At 37.9% G+C, this 18,489-nt stretch overlaps 1 protein-coding gene across 1 annotated transcript in view; it reads right to left on the bottom strand.

Moving 5' to 3' along the window:
• Positions 1-18,489, bottom strand: part of EYS (eyes shut homolog) — a 1,008,942-nt gene that overhangs the window by 212,659 nt on the left and 777,794 nt on the right. Inside the window, exon 37 of the mRNA XM_052781811.1 lies at positions 1,065-1,294. Coding sequence (XP_052637771.1) covers positions 1,065-1,294 — 230 coding nt within the window. The remainder of the gene's footprint in view (positions 1-1,064; positions 1,295-18,489) is intronic.

Raw genomic sequence — 18,489 nt, 5'->3', positions numbered from 1 at the left:
AATTTCAAAATACATGATTTAATTTATTATAAACTTGGGAAAGGCTGGAAGGTGAAATATTCCCTGATATTTAAGCAACGCGTGACATTTTTTGTTTTTTGAGCTCGCAGTTATTGATTGCTTTCATGTATAGTGAGTGTAACGACCTACCTTCAGACAGCAATACAAGGTGACGTTAGCTCAGATACACCGGCAGTCCGGCAAGGGCGTTTTTAACTCTAGTTGCTTGCATTTCATACTATGGGAAGTTCATTTGGAGGATGTTACAGTTATATAACCATAATCTAGACCTTTTTTTTGTTCTTTTCCTGTACACCAGTAATGCCCTTTAATACTATGAGAATTATCCACTGCCATTTATAACCCACTTGTACCTTAAAAACGAAAACAGTTTTTGAAGCCAGCTATAAAATCTGTCATAGAAAAATACTTTCTGAAAAGCAGTAATGCAAAATAATTACAATTACAAAACAGAAAAGTTGATCAGTTTGTCTTATAGCCTTGGTTCTTTTTACAAAGAAAGCAAGATTGTTCAAAGAATTGGTTTTTTATTCAAATTCTGATTAAATTATGTTCATTTGACTAATCTGTGCTTTATGACCAACAGTAGTACAAGAGAAGTATAAATGAGCTACAGAGTAAAAAAAGCCTTTTTCAACAAAGGACCAGGCACAGGGGTGAAAAAAACCCAATCTGTAGAAATGGAGAACATATAATCTTCTGAGGAAATCTCCATATTTTCGTAAGTTAACTTTCTTCTGTCCCAGAAATACTACGTTGCATAACAGGCATTAATGCTGTGCACAATTTGCACAAATAATACAGTATTTTTTTCATTAACTCAAGCCTGCTACTAGTGTGCCTGACTGCTATCACCTGTCTCTACGCTGCAAGTAAGTATTATTCTAAATAACTCAATGAATCTACTCCTGAGTTACCAACAGTTACTGGGATGAAAAGCAGAGAAACATGATGATTATTATCACCTCTCCCCCTTTCCCAGCTTCAAAGAAGCCTGAGACTTGCATTTCACAACTAATAGAGAAAGAAGGAACCACAACTACCTTTTTCGCAGAACCGACCGGTGAAGTGCAGCGGGCAGTCGCACTGAAACGAGGCGGCCCTGGTAGGCAGAGTGAGAGGATGACAAGTCCCTCCGTTATGGCACAGTCCTTCCTGGCATATGGACGGCAATTTGTGGGAAATCTGAGAGGCCACAACAGGCTCAGGCAACTTGGGCACATCAGAAGAAACCACAGGGAATGCTGCTGACAGATGTGTGGATACAGGAATCCTGAAAGGAGAGAGACAACATATCAAAACAAAAAACCCACAAGACCTAATTTTGCCACTACACTTCAGCTTCGCTTAAAACCAGTAGGCTTTTTTGTTTAGAAATTCAGATTATATTTAGGAAAATGTGAGTACATTAGTAATTCCCAATCGAGTCCCCATCCTGAAATCTAGCAAAAAGATAATGAAGATATTTTTCCCTGTGAGGGAGCAAGAAATAACCTCCACGCACATAGCACAGTTTGTACGTGCTCTCTTAATTCCTTTTTGGTGGATGTCAATGATGGAGTGATAAATAAATATGTCTTGTATTATTAAATATTTTATTGCTTGAAGTTACCAAGTCTCGTACAGCCGTTCTAGAAGACATGACTTCCATACAAGTAGATTAAGCATGTGCATGCAGAAGGAAAATGCTGTAGTACAGCAATATGGTATCTTTTCAGTATCTTTTATTTTACAGAAATAACTGGGGGGGGGGGGGGGGCAGAGAGAAAGTGAGGTTTTTTTGTTTTCATTTTTCCCCATGAATTTTCTTGTTCAGAATGACATTAACTCTCTTCTCAATTTTTAAGCTCTCACATTAACTACTAGACTGATATGTTAATCAGTTGCCTGCTTTTTAATTATTTCCTATCTCAAAGTTGCTAGAAATTAGTTAGCAATACCACCTGTTTGTCCTAATTATCAACTCTGCTTATTACTGCTTTTTGTTTTATCCATAGAGCCAAACTTGTGACTCGCTAAAACCATACAAATTTAAGGCTATCTATTTACCAACCAGAACAACTTATGTGCATCACACAAATATACTATGATGAGGGCAAAGCAAAAGAATCAAAAGTCACAAGAAGATTCATGAATATTTAATAAGATTGCACAATTAAAAAACCTGTTTTCAGTAAATTTTACATAAGAGATAGTCATTCTCCTTTCATTTTATGAAGTTCAAGAGGTTCTACTTTTTTCCAGAAAGCAACTTCTAATTCTGAAATGTGGCACCAGTAACCTAATAAATTACCTTAACATTTTTACTTCATTGGTAATTTTAAACTTTCTGGGTATTTCTCTTATGTCTTAATGTTGTGCAAACAAAATCATATAAGAGAAAGGGAGATTAGGTTGAACTGAAATGTCACTAACATTTTGGCCACAACAGAACATAGAAATTAAATACTTCATACAATGGTTTACAGGCATCACGTGGGGAAAGTCAGCATTTTTGGCAATGTGTTAAACAGCAACAGAAAAATTGTTACCTATTTTGGTGAAAATAATGGTATAAACCTGCTTTACAAAAAAAAAAATCATATATTGGCCCCTGCTGGACCCTCCCCTCTCTCCTTGTCACCTGCTCTTGTAGCAGCTAAAAATTCTGCTTCACCATGTTGTAGAGGTTGGAGTATGTCTTAAAAAGAAGCATTCGAAAGGGATGATGCATCATGAGAGCAGAGTGTGACGGCAGAAGCAAGGTGGATGGGGACATAGCGGTGTGACGGGACACCTTCAGTGGGACTTTGCATTCACCACGCCAGGCATCTGTCTTCTGAAAACTAGCTTCCAAATTTTTTACATGTCCCATTTAGTCATGACAACCTGAAAACTGATTTTAATAATTTAATTTTTGGAATCCATATTTTAGCAAATACTAACAAACTTCGTAATATTCTGAAGGAAAACCATATAACACATCCCAAGTAAGTATGTTGTCTGTAAATGTCACTATTGAAAAATCAGTTCTCTGAATTATCAATACAGCACCTGTACAAAGAAAATGATACACGCGGAGAGGCAGGTAGGAAGGAAAGCAGCTGGACAGAGGAAGGACAGAAATAATTCAGGACAAAGTAAATACCGACGGAGACCCAGAGAAAGGCACAGGAATTGAGAAAGGAGCGGAGCCTGGAAAAGAACAGAGGGGACACAGGGCTTACGTGACGGCAAAGAGGAGACGCGCAGAGCAATAACGGTGAGGGGGGCATTAGAAGGGGATACTGAGGCAGGGACGCAGACTGCATCCAAAACATACGGTAGCCAAAACACACACACGCTAGGGTGGTTAGAAATGAGGATACAGGGATTTCAAGGCAGTTAAAAGCCATCCACTTTATACGAGAGAGAAGCATCCAGAAAGATGGCAGACTACAAGAAGGCTGAAAACTAATCCCTGAAAGATTTTGGAGGCTGAGGACTTGCTAATAAGAGGCTTGGAATTTTAAGAAAATAAGTGACTTCCCATTTATTTCCATTTACATGAATAGAATAACAACATTTCCATTTATATGAACAGAATTAAAACAAAGAAATTGCTGGGTTTATAACCATCTTTTTCTCCTAAGGGAAATAACTAACATGATCTTCGTATAGGCTATTCCACTCATAGCAGCATTAAGAGTGCACTAATGTGTGTGTTATCTTTTACTAGGCTAGCACAGGAAACTAAAAATGCTTAGTCACCTGCTGCTGAGATTACAACCACTGATTAAAAAAAAAAAAAAAAATTAACATCTTCATTTTCTCCCCAAACATAACATAAATGTTTGAGAAACTCTGAACTAATCGTAGGGTTACATAAAGAATCAGACATTTACAGAAGAAATTTATTAGGAGCTATTACTTGGATTTGGGGTTGATTTTTCTGTTCCTTCTGAAAAATACCCCAACAAAAAATAAATAAAACTTGGGGAAGAATCAGGGCATAAACAAAGCTCTCACTGCTAGCTGTTAGAGAGACCATTTCTTTAACGACAAATAATCCTCTAGATGACCACTGCAAAATTTACTCCTCTGAAGCTGGTCACGGCTGCTGTCAGGGGTTGAAGGAGAGGGCTATCCGCCCGACTGGCAGGGCGCGCATTCTCGTGTCGGCTGCAAGCACTGATTTCCAACCCTGGAAGCTGCACATCCCCTTTCTGACGGGGAGCTACCGTTTTTCTCTAAAATAGAATCACAGGAGCGTGCTTCAAATGAAACTTTATGAGCGCAAGCAACCCAGCCTCGCTTCGTTTTTTGGTTGACATTCCAACCCGCGGAGAAGAAAGAAAGGACAGCTCCCTGACAGGTTGATTTCTCCCCAGTTCACTTGCTAATCTTTTGCAGGGCGCCAGCCTTTGCAGCGTTGCTCTGGATGTTTTCCTTCCAGACAGTGCCAGCACCGGCTCCGGGCGCCCTGCGGCTCGCTGCCTTCCCGTGGGAGCGGAGGAGAGCGTTCCCGGGCTGGTGAGCGGGTGAAGGTCCGTGGGCGCGCTTGCGAGCCGTTCACGCCGCTGCTGCGAATAAGCCATGACCTCGGCTGGGCGCGGTTTCGCTAGAGCATTGATTCGAATCAAGAGCCGACGAAGGGTTTAAAGTAATTTAGTAACTGAGGTGTTAGAAGTTTTGACAAAGTGTAACAAAAATAAATGGGGCAAAACTGGATTCACTGATACTACACAACAAGGCCACCGTTTTCTGGGTTTTTTTCTTTTCAGTTCCCCAGCCTGTCACTGCCTCTCAGGTCAATAATGCACATGGAGATCTCGTAACTTGCTGCAAGCATCAACACATTGGTTTTAATCTTAAGATGAGCTCAAACAGCTGAGTTTTAAAGGCCTGTAACCTTGTGTTTCATAGCTGTGTGTATCTAAGTTTGAAATGCTAGACTAAATATAGATGTTAGTGCAATCTGAAGTCTTGTTTCTTTTATATTACATTCTTTACCACTCCAGGAGATGTACGATCACCTGAACGGTCCGAATATAGCACTTGGGGATCATGCTCGATGTTACGTCGTTAAAACCAAATGATGTTATGTGCTTAAACCAAAAGCACACACAGCCCAACCCACGGTGCTCCCCGCTCCCCTTTGCTCTCCTCCTCTCTTCAAAAAGAGCTGGCAACTATTAAAAAGTTAAAAATCCCAGCTGGGAGGCCGGCTGTGCGCTGAGCCAGCAGTGCGGGGGCTGAGCCGGGTGTCCCTGGCATAACCCCCCCGCCGAGGGAGCTGGGACTGTTCAGCCTGGAGAAGGGAAGGCTCGGGGGGGTCCTCTGAAGTTGTAGAGATACCTGCACGGGAGGGGAGGGCAAGAGATGGAGCCAGACTCTTCCTGCTGGGCAGTGGGGCAAGGGACACAAACTGAAATGCAAGAAATGCCACCTAAATAGAAGAAAAAACCTTTTTTTTTCTTCGTAGGGGTGATCTGTCTGTATAATGGACTTCAAACTGAGACCTGCAAAGAGGGGAAACTTGTCCCCGAAGTAATTCATTCTCAGGTGGGTGGCAGCCATGTCTACAGAAGCACTCTGACATTTTTCCATGAAGCAGGGTGCTGAGACATGCAACAGCACGGGAGTCCCAATGATACGATAACATCTCCACTGCCTATATCTTCTGGTACTTACGCACTTAACATTTTCTTACTGAAGTAATGGATTTAGCCTTATCTGATATGAGTGCGATAAGGAAGTTTGTATTTTTAGCTTGTCAATAAAGTAATTTGTGCTGGGAAGGAACTGCTTTTATTTGCAGTTTTCTTTGGTGGAGAAGTGTGTACATGCCATTTTTCTTAGGTTGTGACAGAATATTATTTTAAGCAAGTATTTCAGATTTTGAAGCCAAAAGAAAGATTTTTCAAGGGCATTAGCATGCATGGTAGAATATAATTTCAGAACCTTATGAAACTGAAAACAACTGCACTTTGTGGAAATGTTGGTTTAAAGAGGAAAAAAAACCCTAGTACCTTGCATGTAATTTGGCAAGCATGAACAAAGCCTTTTACAGGCTGTTTATTTCACTGTTCACAAACATCCAAGAAGAATACTTTATGTGGCATTTCACTGATTTCAATGAATCCACAGAACAGTACATCCGTGCACTTACCCTAGTGGAGAAACCACTTAAATCACTCGACACAGTAATTGAGAAAACATTTTAAAAGATTACCAGAGAGGGATTATTTTTGTTCAGCAGTTTATATCTGAATCTTATTTCCTCATGCATCCGAGTCTTTGTTTGATTTGGAAGAATCAGGTGTCTGTTTTCCTAATAGAGATGAGTTATGATCAGGCATATCTCTTAAAAAAATTCAATTCTCAGTGTATGTTCCAGGCTACAAGCCCAGCTTCTCCCTCCTACTAGGCACAAAATTTGGTAGCAGAACTCAGTGATACTGTAGTCGCAGCTTTCCATTTAAAAAATCACAGTTGGTATAACATCATTTGCAACTGCTTTTGCACACACAGCATCTCATCTAATGGTGCAAACTCTTAGCAATGCAAATAATATATTCAATATACAATGCAGCCAAGGATGTGAGAATGCAATTAACAGATATAATGAAGTTCATGAAAGCTCAGTTTACAGATCCAAAGAAAAAATCATGAACTCCGGGATGCATAGCAGTGCCAGATATGGGAAGAAATGTCAGGTATGGAACGATAGGTGCAAGGGGAAAGAGGGAAAGGAAATACACATACTGAGAGACATACTCCTGTTCTGTTTGCTTTAAAGTATGTAGATTCCATAGACTTTGCAACAGATAAATAATATGACACAGAATTTGCAGCAACAATACTTAATGTTGAAAGTTTAACAGCAAAAGCCTTCCTAAACAAGACATTAAAGTGAGTTTTCCTTAGATGATGTTTGAAAAAAACCCTCACAGTCCCTAAGTTTACCACATGACAAATAATGGTTTTGCTAGAACTGAATTTCTGTACCAAATCCAGTCCTCTTTTTCCTTGGCTTGCTTGCAGAAGTGAGCGAGCATTGAATCTTTCAATTGTTCACACTGATCTTTGCTTTGGCTTGGTTTTGCTGTTTTATAGCCTTCCCCATCCTCCCTTATAAGCTCCTCTTGACTTTCTTTTATCCAAACATTAAACTCAAAAAAAGGAGAGCAATCAAAACTACTGAGCACTGAGTGGACCAATGTGCAAATCTTAAACTTTCTGAAGTTTAAGCAAATCTCAGATCTGCCTGAACTTCAGCTTTCCATTTTACATTTAGTCAATAGTCACAGTTAGAAAACCTCTTCCCAGCTTCATCTTAGCTGCTGTTTAGAAAAACAGCACTTTAAATGCCCGAGTACTGCATCTTTTTGTTGATTTATGCAACTACTTTTGTTTCTTGAAACTAGTGGCTTTGAATGGGAAAAATAGTTTCACTCCCTCCTTGAAGATTCTCTCAGCAGATCAGAAATGTTTTTTTTTTTAACATGGCACTGTAGTTGTCCTTCTGAAAAACCTCTGCAAGATTAGAATATAACCATTCTGTCCCAGTCCTAAAAGGCTGAGTAAATTGTACTGGGTAAATTGAGCTCCTGTAACAGAGATTGCCGTGAGAGCTATCTAAAAAATCACAATTCCAGAATGGAGTCACTGCTGTTTACCATAGCTTCTATCTAGCTTCAAGGGCTGAACACATTCTTCCACGTCAGTGACGCCATCCATAATTTAGACTACAAAATATAAGATCTACCTATGGAATATTATTGCACAATGTGTCTGTGAGGGATAAAGGAGAATCACTTCTAGATCCTGAACATGCAATTGATTTCCTAAGTAGTAATTCACCTCAGGCAAGACTTCTGCATTGTCATTCTCAGGACTGTAGTAGCCAAACCTTTGGTCTTTGCCCACAGGGAAGATTCTCCAGATGGCTAGAGCCCTGCTTTGCCAAGAAAGAAAATGAAATGCTTCAAGAGGTATATTAAAAAAACAATTGATACAGTGGAAAAATCCCAGTCTGTACTCAGATGGATATTCTAACCCAAGTGTTGGGGAACCACATGCAAACACTTTTCCTTTCTCCACTCAACCCAATGAATGCTTGTTCCATGCAGGACAGAAGAGACCAAGGGACTGGTCTGGGGAGTTCTTACAGCACTTCTGGTAGCAGGCTGGCAAGTTTATAATTCCATCAAGCTGAGGACACAACTGAAGTCAAGTATCTGCTAAACCAGAACAGTGCTCTTACCACTGATCTGAAGAATAAAAAGGGAAAGCAGGTATGTCCCCCCACTGATTACGTCTTGTACAGTCTCATCTCAATTTCTTCTGGGCGTGCCTAGGAGGTCTTGCCCTCTGTGAGATACACGTGTGAAGGACAAGTAGAGGCATTCTCAGACCCTCGCAGGAGCGAGGGGGACTCTCAAGAGAATCAAGGTGCTTCCAGAAATGCACGGGAACACACACTTTGGCAGGCTGAAACTTCAATGCACCCCGATTACATCACGGATAAAATGCAGGTTTGAGAGTACATACTTTGGTTTTAGGTGTCTCGCATAAGAATAGTTTAGGCATCTAAATAATTTTCACAGACACAGCCCTTAAACTCTTTTTTCCATTTCTTTCCCCATGTGCTGAAAATAGGTCTTGCCTACATGACAGAAGTAGGGGAGGCCTACATTGCTTTATAAATATTAATTAAGATTGCTGGATAGAAAGCATTTTGCTATTCAAAGACTGTGACTGGAGAGAGATGGGAATATAAAAAGGCATTCTGTATCATACACTATTGAAATTACCATGAGAGCTGGCCTGCAAGCAAGATGAGACAGACATGTAGAAATTATTAGTACAGAAAGAGTTAAAAATGCAGAGTACTGTTATGTATTATCTAGTCTTTCTTCCAGACTTAATTTCTAATTATATCTTAATGCTGGAGAATGGCTGGCATGCATAAACACAAACATCATTTATTCATCAGTAATCTACCATTTAATTAAAATAATACTGCATTTTTATTGAGTGCATAAGGAAGAATGTTGTAAATATGACAGGTCAAAAAATCCCCATGATATTAACAGATGGAGTGAAAAAATATACCACTGAAACCTTCCTAAATAGTATTTTACAAGGTAACGGATAAGGAACTAAAATAATAGGCCTTTATGTACATTTTTTCTGAGAGGAAAAAAAGGATTTTATAGTCAATAAAGCTCACATCACAGATGAGAGAGTAAAAAACCAGCCCATAGTGGATCTGGGTACTGGGGTTTACTTAAGAAGTGCCGAGATCAGAGGTTTTACCCTGCTTGTTCATCTCACACGCTCCCTCACGCCCCCACTCCACCCGAAGCCCCGTGACGTTCACTCGCTTTCCACTTTCCTTCCCAGCAGGGAGGTTGCTGCTGCTCTGGGAAGCTCAAGTGGAAAGTCATGTTGATTCACACGGAGCCGCTGCTCGTATTAACTGGTCTTGACTGTCACCAGCCACAGTCCCTGGGCATCCCCCGGTATTCACCTCCATCCACCTTTCTCATCCTCCATACCTTCCCCCACTGCCAGGATCTTTCCTCCAGCCAAGGTGTTTACCTCCTTCTCTCCTGGCCCCCTTCTTTCGTCCAAGACCACATGTTCTTTTCAGGAGCTCTTATTTTTCAGCACTCACTTTTCTCTCCAGAACCCCCAGCACCCATTTTTCCCAATCAAAATAGTCTCTCTGTACAGAAGCACGATGTGAGATTGGCCTCCTAAACTGTGCTTTTATCTCCTGCCTCTTTATTAATTGGAGGCTTCAGGATGTGCTACTATTGTTTGGTCCAGACATGATCAAAATTTACAACCACCTCATACTGACTGCAGCTATCAAGCAGGAGGCTTCTGTTTGAGAATTCCAAAGTTCAATTCTGGATATTCGCCTGTGTGTGTCTGTGTGTCCCCCCTGTTATCTGCTGCCTGCTATTGTTTACAATTTAATCAATTTTTTTTCCCTACAGCAATATCATATTTTAGAGTGTCCCAGTGTAAGAGGTGATGCTGGTAGATGTCTTTTCCTTCTTTCTCATATTAGCATGCAATGACTGTAAGGGTACACAAAGTAAAGTTAATCTTCTTACTAACGGGATTTTCCTAAAGGAAGGTTGTTAAATGCTGGAGTACGAAATATTTCTCTTTCATGCAATTGGAAAACTATTTGAATTTTAGCCACAATGTGTTTTTGTAGTGAGCACTCTCACTTTACTTGAGAGTGAACAAATACTGTAACAATGACAATGACAGCAGCAACAGGAACAATCAATGAGAAAGTAATTAACATGTTCAATACTTATGACCTCATGTTCAATCTCTTTTCAATTCCAGATTCTTCAAGGCATCAAAATGCCACCCAAAATAGCCTTTTCCCTCCTAAATATTTTGAAGACATTTCATCTGCCAACAAAACCCTAGGACAGAATTCACTTTGTCAAACATGATCTGCCTAAGAGCTTGGAAACCTGCCTGAGCGGATCACCTTGGTTCTCCCTGCAGACGACCTATACACAGAGAGAGGCATCTCCAGTTCATCCCGTTCTAAGAAAAGTGACCACCTTCCTCCACTGACTAGAGATGGAACTGAACAAATTAACTCTGACGAGTGAGGACAAATTCCTACTTCCACTCACTATGTCACACTTGAAATCATGCATGGTTTGATTATATAACTGAAAAAACATCCCAAACCATTTTCAGATATTCAAAACATTTGCTAAAAGCATTCCTTATGAATCACACACCTTTACAGCAAAGAATAGAGCTTACTCCACCCTGTTACAACCTCAAGTGAGCTTTCTAAACCTTTAAGCAATTTAAGTTTGCAATGAAGAGACTGATATGACTTTAACGTTAGTAAGAGAATGTGACTCTGGCTTAGCAAAATCTTAAAACATGGAGAGATAGTAACAGGCTGCTTTATCAAGACTGAGAAGTTTTATTATTAAGTGTGAACAACTGGAAGAAAAGCATAACAGTTCACAAACAAGGAATAAGGAAGGGAAACTCCAGATGCCTGGTCAGCAGATTTCTGTCTTCCCTTGCAACTTGCAGAACAGCACTCTAAACCGTCTGCACAGGAATCAGGATCAAATGCAGCAGAAGAACGACATGCCACCACGCTGCACTAAACTATTCAGTTTTGGTTAGGACTAGGAATAATTAAGGAGCTGCTTTTTCTCGACCTGGATTACTTAACACAAAAATGCTAAAAATGGATTACTCATACCCTCCCATCTTCTTATCAACCCAAAGGCTGCGACATGGCAAGATCACAGGGAGGCAGAGAACATATTAAACTAAAAGTACGTTATATTGAAATTATCAGGTGGTCAACCTGGTCCAGGGTAACATGTAAATAAGTTGATATTTTGCATCTACTGATCCTAACAGCTTTTGGTTATCTCAAACACTACCTGATCCCAAATGCTATGTCCCTGGAGGTTTAAGTACCTGGTTATGATCTGGGACTAGGCAGTACCAGCTGCCACAAGGCATTGATCTTTCCAACCAGAAAACAAGTTTCAAAGCAAGAGACAAAGAGAAACCTGAGGCAAAACTGGGAGAATATTCTCCATGGCAGAGTGAATACTTCTTATTGTTACCTTCAAAGTGCACTATATTTTTCTGCCATTTTTTCTTCAGTAACTTTAAGTCATGAAAGGCACCTATATCTAAAGCATCGATATTAGCGATTTAACAGGGTCGTTATCTCAAAGCAGGTCAGATTTAAGTATATCAGCCAAATCCTCATCATCATACCAACAAAACAAGCTTTTTATGAAAGCTATCATCTGAACACAATCAGGAGGTTAGAAGGTTAGAAGATATAAGAGATTACTTTGTTGTGCTTACTTTCTTTTTTTTAAATTTATATTGTGAAAAATTTAGACAACTCATTTAGAATTCCAAGATTCAAAATATCTAACCTTTTGATTTAAATGACAAAAATAAAAACCACCATGGCAAGTAGATTGAGCTTTGCCATTGGAAAAGGGCTTAGCAGGGCTTAGGAGGTACACATATACCTTTTTAGTAAAAAATAGTAAATTCCTTCTATTAGTCAAATTTGATGAAAACATGACAAAGGCTTAATTATATGGCCATATTCCCAAATTAGAGAACTTACTTTACTCTGTTTATATTAGAAATTTATTCTGAAGGAAAAAAAAATATTTACTTTAAATAAAATTAATCTCACTTGCAACTAGAAACACCTTGCCACTTAAGAGTTCTGTACTCTGGTGAATTTCTTTCATATACTTTAATTCAGTCAAGAATTTTTTTATATCTTCTGGTTTATGAAATGGTTTTCATTATTGGTAAATGCTGGAAGCCACTTGTTGATGTCACACTTGTGTTTATAGTGCCCAGAAACTGAAGAGATATAATCACTTCATTTTCATACAATACTTACTCAATTTTATAACATCAGTGAAATATGTTAGGCAGTTAGTTCTAAAAAATTACTGCATTTTCAATCGGCTAATGTCATTTGGCCTTCAGCCTTGCTCCTTACAGATGTAAAAAATTCATATTACAACTTGTTATTTAAATAAGGAATTCTCTTGACTGTTAAGAAATGCCAGCTCACACTTTTATGTCAGCTAGGAGCTTTATGAGTAGTAACAGTGCAGCAGCATCTTCTCCTACCTAACTCTTAATTTTAGAGTGGGTGGAGAGAGGACAAGTGGGGAAATCTGGCTTCAGAAAGCTGGTCTGGAGCATGTACATCTCAACAAGCTCTTGCACAGCATAGGGACAGGTGGTTTTTTGGAGTTCATTTATATTCATGTCGTCTTTTTGACACTGCTTGCAATTTTAACAGCTCAGGGTTTTATGAGCTGAAATCCTTCCTTTTCCCCATACATAGATAAATTACTTCAGATTTCTACTATTGCTGTGACCAACCACTGCTTCCTTTAAACTTCAGAGCTTCAAAAGAAATCTGTAAACCCATAACTAATATTGTTTCTAGAAATTTACCGATGACTTGAGAAAGATGTGAGTAGGAGCTGAAGGAAAGGACACAAACCCCAAACTTAACTTTAGATTAAATGTGTGATTTTGAGTGAACTGTCAAAGATATACACAAATACCTACTGCAGTTTTGCACAGATGAAGCAGTGATTTCTGTATGTGTATATATATATAACATTCTACACATTACAGAATTTGATCTTTCGAGAGCCAGACTTTCCTTTTGTAACTATTCATTTTAAAGTTTACACATATATTCTGAATTACTTATGCTTCTGGTTTCTGCTTTTCATATGCCTTTTTTTTTGAAGAAAAAAAAGGGGGGGGATTTTTTATTCTCGCAAATACATCATGATGTGTCTTGATTTTTAGGTTAAATTTCTGAAGCATTTTCTCTTTACCCAAGAGCTGTGATTTCACTTTTAAAGAAGGAAGGAGAAAAAAGGAAAGGATACAACAGGATTTAAAGCTGTTCTTTTTCTGAATAGTTACTTCAACAAAGATCAATAGCGTATTTTTTTAAATGCTATACTAGTGTTTCAAGGCTGCAGGGGGCACTGACGCACTGTATATCTACAGTACTGCAGAGCAAGAGTCAGACAGGATATGATTAAACAGTCCTGCAGGTTACAGATACAGAAAAAACACATAAACTATTTATAATCAATTTAGGTTTTGAGAAATTAGGTAATTGTAAAATATTTATATGAATTTTGGAGGCAAATTAATGTTTCTTTTACTGGTAAATATATTTGTTTTTCTGCCGCAGTCAAGTAGTTGTAGGGATAAGACTGTTTTCTTAACTTTATAACCAAGGTCCCTTGAAGGATGATATAACTTTCTAGTATTGCATTACTTAATATTACAGCCTTAAACAAACAATCTCCATTCCCTGCAGAAAATAAGATTTTGCTTAGCAGCTCTCCAGAGAAGACCATTTATTGGCTGTTGATAATAACTTGTTTATATATTAATCAGCCAATACAGATACTATCTGTTTCACAGACTCATTTAAGAATGTATTACAGTAAGAAATAATCATATATTTTAAGAAATAATTATATATTTTATCAGTTTATTCAATATTTTCTATTTTAGGACCTAAGAATAATGGGATCTAAGAGGTAGAGATTTCCTGATAATAAGAACATACGACAATTTATCACTCAGCAACATGTGCTATACATGCAACCATGCCTGCGTTATCTATTTTACATTCAGTACTACTTATTTATTCTTTAATTCCTTCCTTCCTTTTTTTTTTTTTAATGCAGCTTACATCAGAGTTTCATCTCTTCTGTTTATCTCAGATCTTCCTATTTCCTGCAGTTACAACTGTACTAAGCCTAATAAGTCATGGCTGTCTAGAGGATCCTTTCTAGAAAGACACGCAGTCTAATTTTAACACAGCAACACATGAAGAAGCCACTACTTCAACTGCCAGTTTGTACCAATTATAATCATCATTCCTGTTACAGCTTTTTGGTTTATTACCAATTCAGCTGTTCTGGTTACAGCTTTCAGCCGTTGGTTCTGACGTGCTGGTCTCTGCCGAGCTAAAGAACCTCCTCTGTGTCCAGTGTTTCTCCTCATTAAACATACGTGCTATCTTCATATACACTCTAATCGCCTCAGTCCTACTTTAGAAAAACCCCAAAGAGACTGGATTCCTACAGTATCTTTCTGCATACCTTTTTTAAAAAAGTATCACCGATTTCTGTGAGGATTTTTAATTATAACTTTCATCTTTTGTACTTTAGGTACTGCTCCAGTGCACACCAGTATGCAGTGAAATACGGTACAACCAGTATCACAATCAATAGTGTACACCGCAATGAAATTGTCTTCCTCCTTTCTTGTTCAGACACACAGAAATCACATTTGCCATTTTGCTCCAGAAGCTTACATTGAGTTGCTTGTCTACATTAACTAAACCTAACTCTTCAGGACATTGTTCTTCCTTTGGGGTTTGGCCTGTTTAAAGAGGAACTTCAAATATGAAGTTTTGTACAAAGTTAATTTCAAAAAAGTAACTACATATTTCCTTTTTTCAGGCTTTCCTTTTCCTATAATAATTAAACCTGCAATGTTTAAGCAATTTCAGAAGAATTTTATTTTACTGCAAATAGCTTTTATGAAGTTAATTGGATATTAATATATCAAATTTTGGTTTATAGGTTCATGATACATATCACTACAATGGACATCTTTTGGATATCAATAATATAAGGGAATTTTTTAAAAAAAAAAAGGTTTTAAAACTTGGATTCTCCAATAGTTTTTAGATGTGAAATGGACAGCGTTATTAAAAGTGCTCTGCCAAAGAGAAGCTCAAACCTTCTTTTTAATTGTAAAAAGTGTTCAAAATCTTTTTCAAAAAGTGGAATATTATTTGTGATGGATTTTATTTTCTATAAAAACACACAAGGTTTTGTGATGTTGTCGATTGTTTCACTTTTAGCTTTGTTAAATGAGTTTTTTACAAACCCACAAATACTTTATAAGCCATGAAGTCCTGTGGTCTAGTCACTGACACAGTGAAGGACACAGAACAGATGCCAGCTGAGAGCCGCTAGACAGAATAGAACTGAACTTCCAAACTTTTCTCTTGACATTCTGGCTGTTAGCAGCTGAAGGTAACTCTTATGATTTCTTACTACTTTAGTATGGAATTCAGAAGTGAATCTCAAAGATGACAGAAGTCAAAGAGAAAGAATTATACTGATTCAAGCTTCCAGTAGGCAAATTATTCCTTACAGCATGACTCTCATTCTTACTTATTCTACCTAATATGCCTTTCTTCACAATACAGTCTGGTATAATAACAAGAGCAACTACATCTCCATTACAAGGCACTCTCTGCACATAACTTGGAAGTCATGGAAACCTGCTGCAAAGTTTAATTATTTGTGAGTTTATAACAAAACACTTTTTTCTCTATTTCTAGATTTCTGTAATTGGAATGACATCAAATGCTAGCACTAAAGCTAAGTGTGACTGTAGTCCAATAAGGAAAGCATGCAAGATAATTTCTTTTACTATTCATTTGTTTTTAGACAATTCCTCCTGTTGTATACTTGGCTTTTCTGAACCACTGTTCATCATAAATTTAAGACTAGATATATAGGGAAATATTCTTAAAGCAGAATTCTGTCAAACCATCCATGCACCCATCAGCAAGTTTTAGACGGGCAGAACAAAATCGAGAATATTTTTTCTATTCTAAGACAGTAGAAGACGAGGGTTTTATTATTTGCATATCTGTCTGGCTAGAAGCCCAAGTGATTATTTCAGGAAGCTACTGAACCATACCACTTGATGTCTTGTGTCACTAAGATAATTTTTCTTAAGCATTAAGGTAAAGTTTCCAAAGAGTATTGCCATGGCTATGACACATGATATTATTAATGCTGTGAAAAACATATGTATTGAAGTTTTAAGAACTTTGAAAAATGGCTTTAAATTTAGTTTTTATTTTGCGAACCTGCTGCGGTTTTATAGGAAATTTGGGATGTTCTCAACCCAATCCCTTCTTTTAATTCTAGCAAAACCCTTCTATTTTCATGTTTATAATAGTATTTTTGTTTTAGGGGAAGCTGTGCTGAAATCTGAAATGAGAAAGTTACATTCACTCATGAGAAAACGAGTCTTTCTCATAAATCTTAAAAGTGTATTTTCTTGATACAAGTTTTTTTCATGGTTTTACATTTCAAAAGCTAATCATGTTCAAACACAGTTCTTGTCTGGATGACAGAATTTCTAGAGAAGTATAAATACTCGAAGCAATTTGGCAGAAGGTAAATGAACACTGTTGTTAACCTAGAGCAACCCAAAATGTTGTGGCAATCTGTAGAGTTCCTGGAGCTACGATCTTTGATGGAAAGCAAAAAAGGGGTTTGGACTGTAATGCCTCCCAGAATTTCTGAACTACCCCATGTTGGTCCGCTGAGCTCTGTCACTTCCTTAACTCTCTTATCTCCTGTGTAAGAACAGGTGATGATGTACTGACCTGATAGGCAATCCCTCTTATTTCCACTTTTTCAGAATGTGCTGTGGATGGATACAGTGACTTTATACACTAATCACAGTTGTTTGTGGGGCTCTGAATCTAGCACTCAACGTGAAGAGGCCGAAGTAGATATAGATTTTTTTGTTGTAGCAGAAGTCTTTAACACATATTTCTCCTTCCTAAAGTATTTATGTAACAAGTTCAGTTCTATACCATGAGTTTTCTGATTAAAGCTTAGCACTGTATTTTACTGATGTGTAAGGGGATCGATTTATATGCAATGGTTAAGTATTTGGGCTGAAAGAAGCTTTATAAATTCCTTTAATAAATTTGGCAATCATATAGAGTACAAATCACCAGTAACTGGAGATATTCAATATTATATAATTGCACTAAAATAGGTACAAAAGTGTGACATGAGTGCAAAATAGCATTTCTCCAGCACTGGAACTTTTCTTTAGCACATGAAACAAATATGCTATAAAATAATGAAGTATACATGAACAGTAGTAGAAAGACAATTTCATTAAAAACCCTATGAGTCTTATTCATATCAAAACTTCCTTTCTGTGCAACTGTGTCAGAGTGTTTTCCAAAATATTTAACTGAGGTATTTATTTGCAGTAGCACACTGCCTCAGACTTAGGCATTGGCATGCATACATTGACATATATACTTGCAAATGCCTCCTTGATGAAACCAGAAGAAAAAAATGCATGGTATCCTTTAAGTCTTGTCTTATTAGCTTCCATGCAGGTACCTGGCAATTCCAGGAGAAATCAAGATCTTATTACAATTGTTCATTACAGACATACGAACAAACAGTGACTGCCGCTGAATTCTGTTGACAGGATTAAGAAACAACCCTCTGTTGGTATAAAACACACGCCTAAAGTTACAGAAGGGTAAGTAAGGTCAAGATAAACATCACCAAAAATTATTATTAATCTTTTAGAAATAAAGAGTTGCCCCCAAAAAGGTTGGTGTTAGTTTTGTGGTATGCTGATGAGCGGCAACCCTTTCCAGAAACAGGGAGAGAAATGTAGTATTTACAAACATACATTATCTCACCTGCATGGATTTGTCTAATATCCATCACAAACAATTTCCACAGAATACTTCAAAAGATTAAGCTAAAGGCTTACACAACAATTTACAGTAATTTTCAGGATTTATAACAGTAGGGAAGATTAGATCTGTCACTTTTTTCTTTTTTCTTCTTTTTCAACACTGAAGTCTGTATCATTGAAAAGTCATCATCTGAACAGGAATGCCAAAGGAAGAAGAAAAGGTAACAGAAAAATACCCAGAATTCATGTACACACAGAAAGCAGGAAGAAAATTGCACAGGACAGCAAAACTCACAAAGGAAAAGAAAACATTGCAAACAAATGTTGTAAAAGATGAGGGAAATCAAGAAGGGCAAATCAAGCAAAGGGGATGAAAATATATAAAAGCAACTCAGGCACTGGAAA

The sequence above is a fragment of the Harpia harpyja genome, chromosome 3 (assembly GCF_026419915.1).
Source record: "Harpia harpyja isolate bHarHar1 chromosome 3, bHarHar1 primary haplotype, whole genome shotgun sequence".
Classification (NCBI taxonomy): Eukaryota; Metazoa; Chordata; class Aves; order Accipitriformes; family Accipitridae; genus Harpia; species Harpia harpyja.
This window is presented reverse-complemented; position numbering and strand designations above follow the sequence as displayed.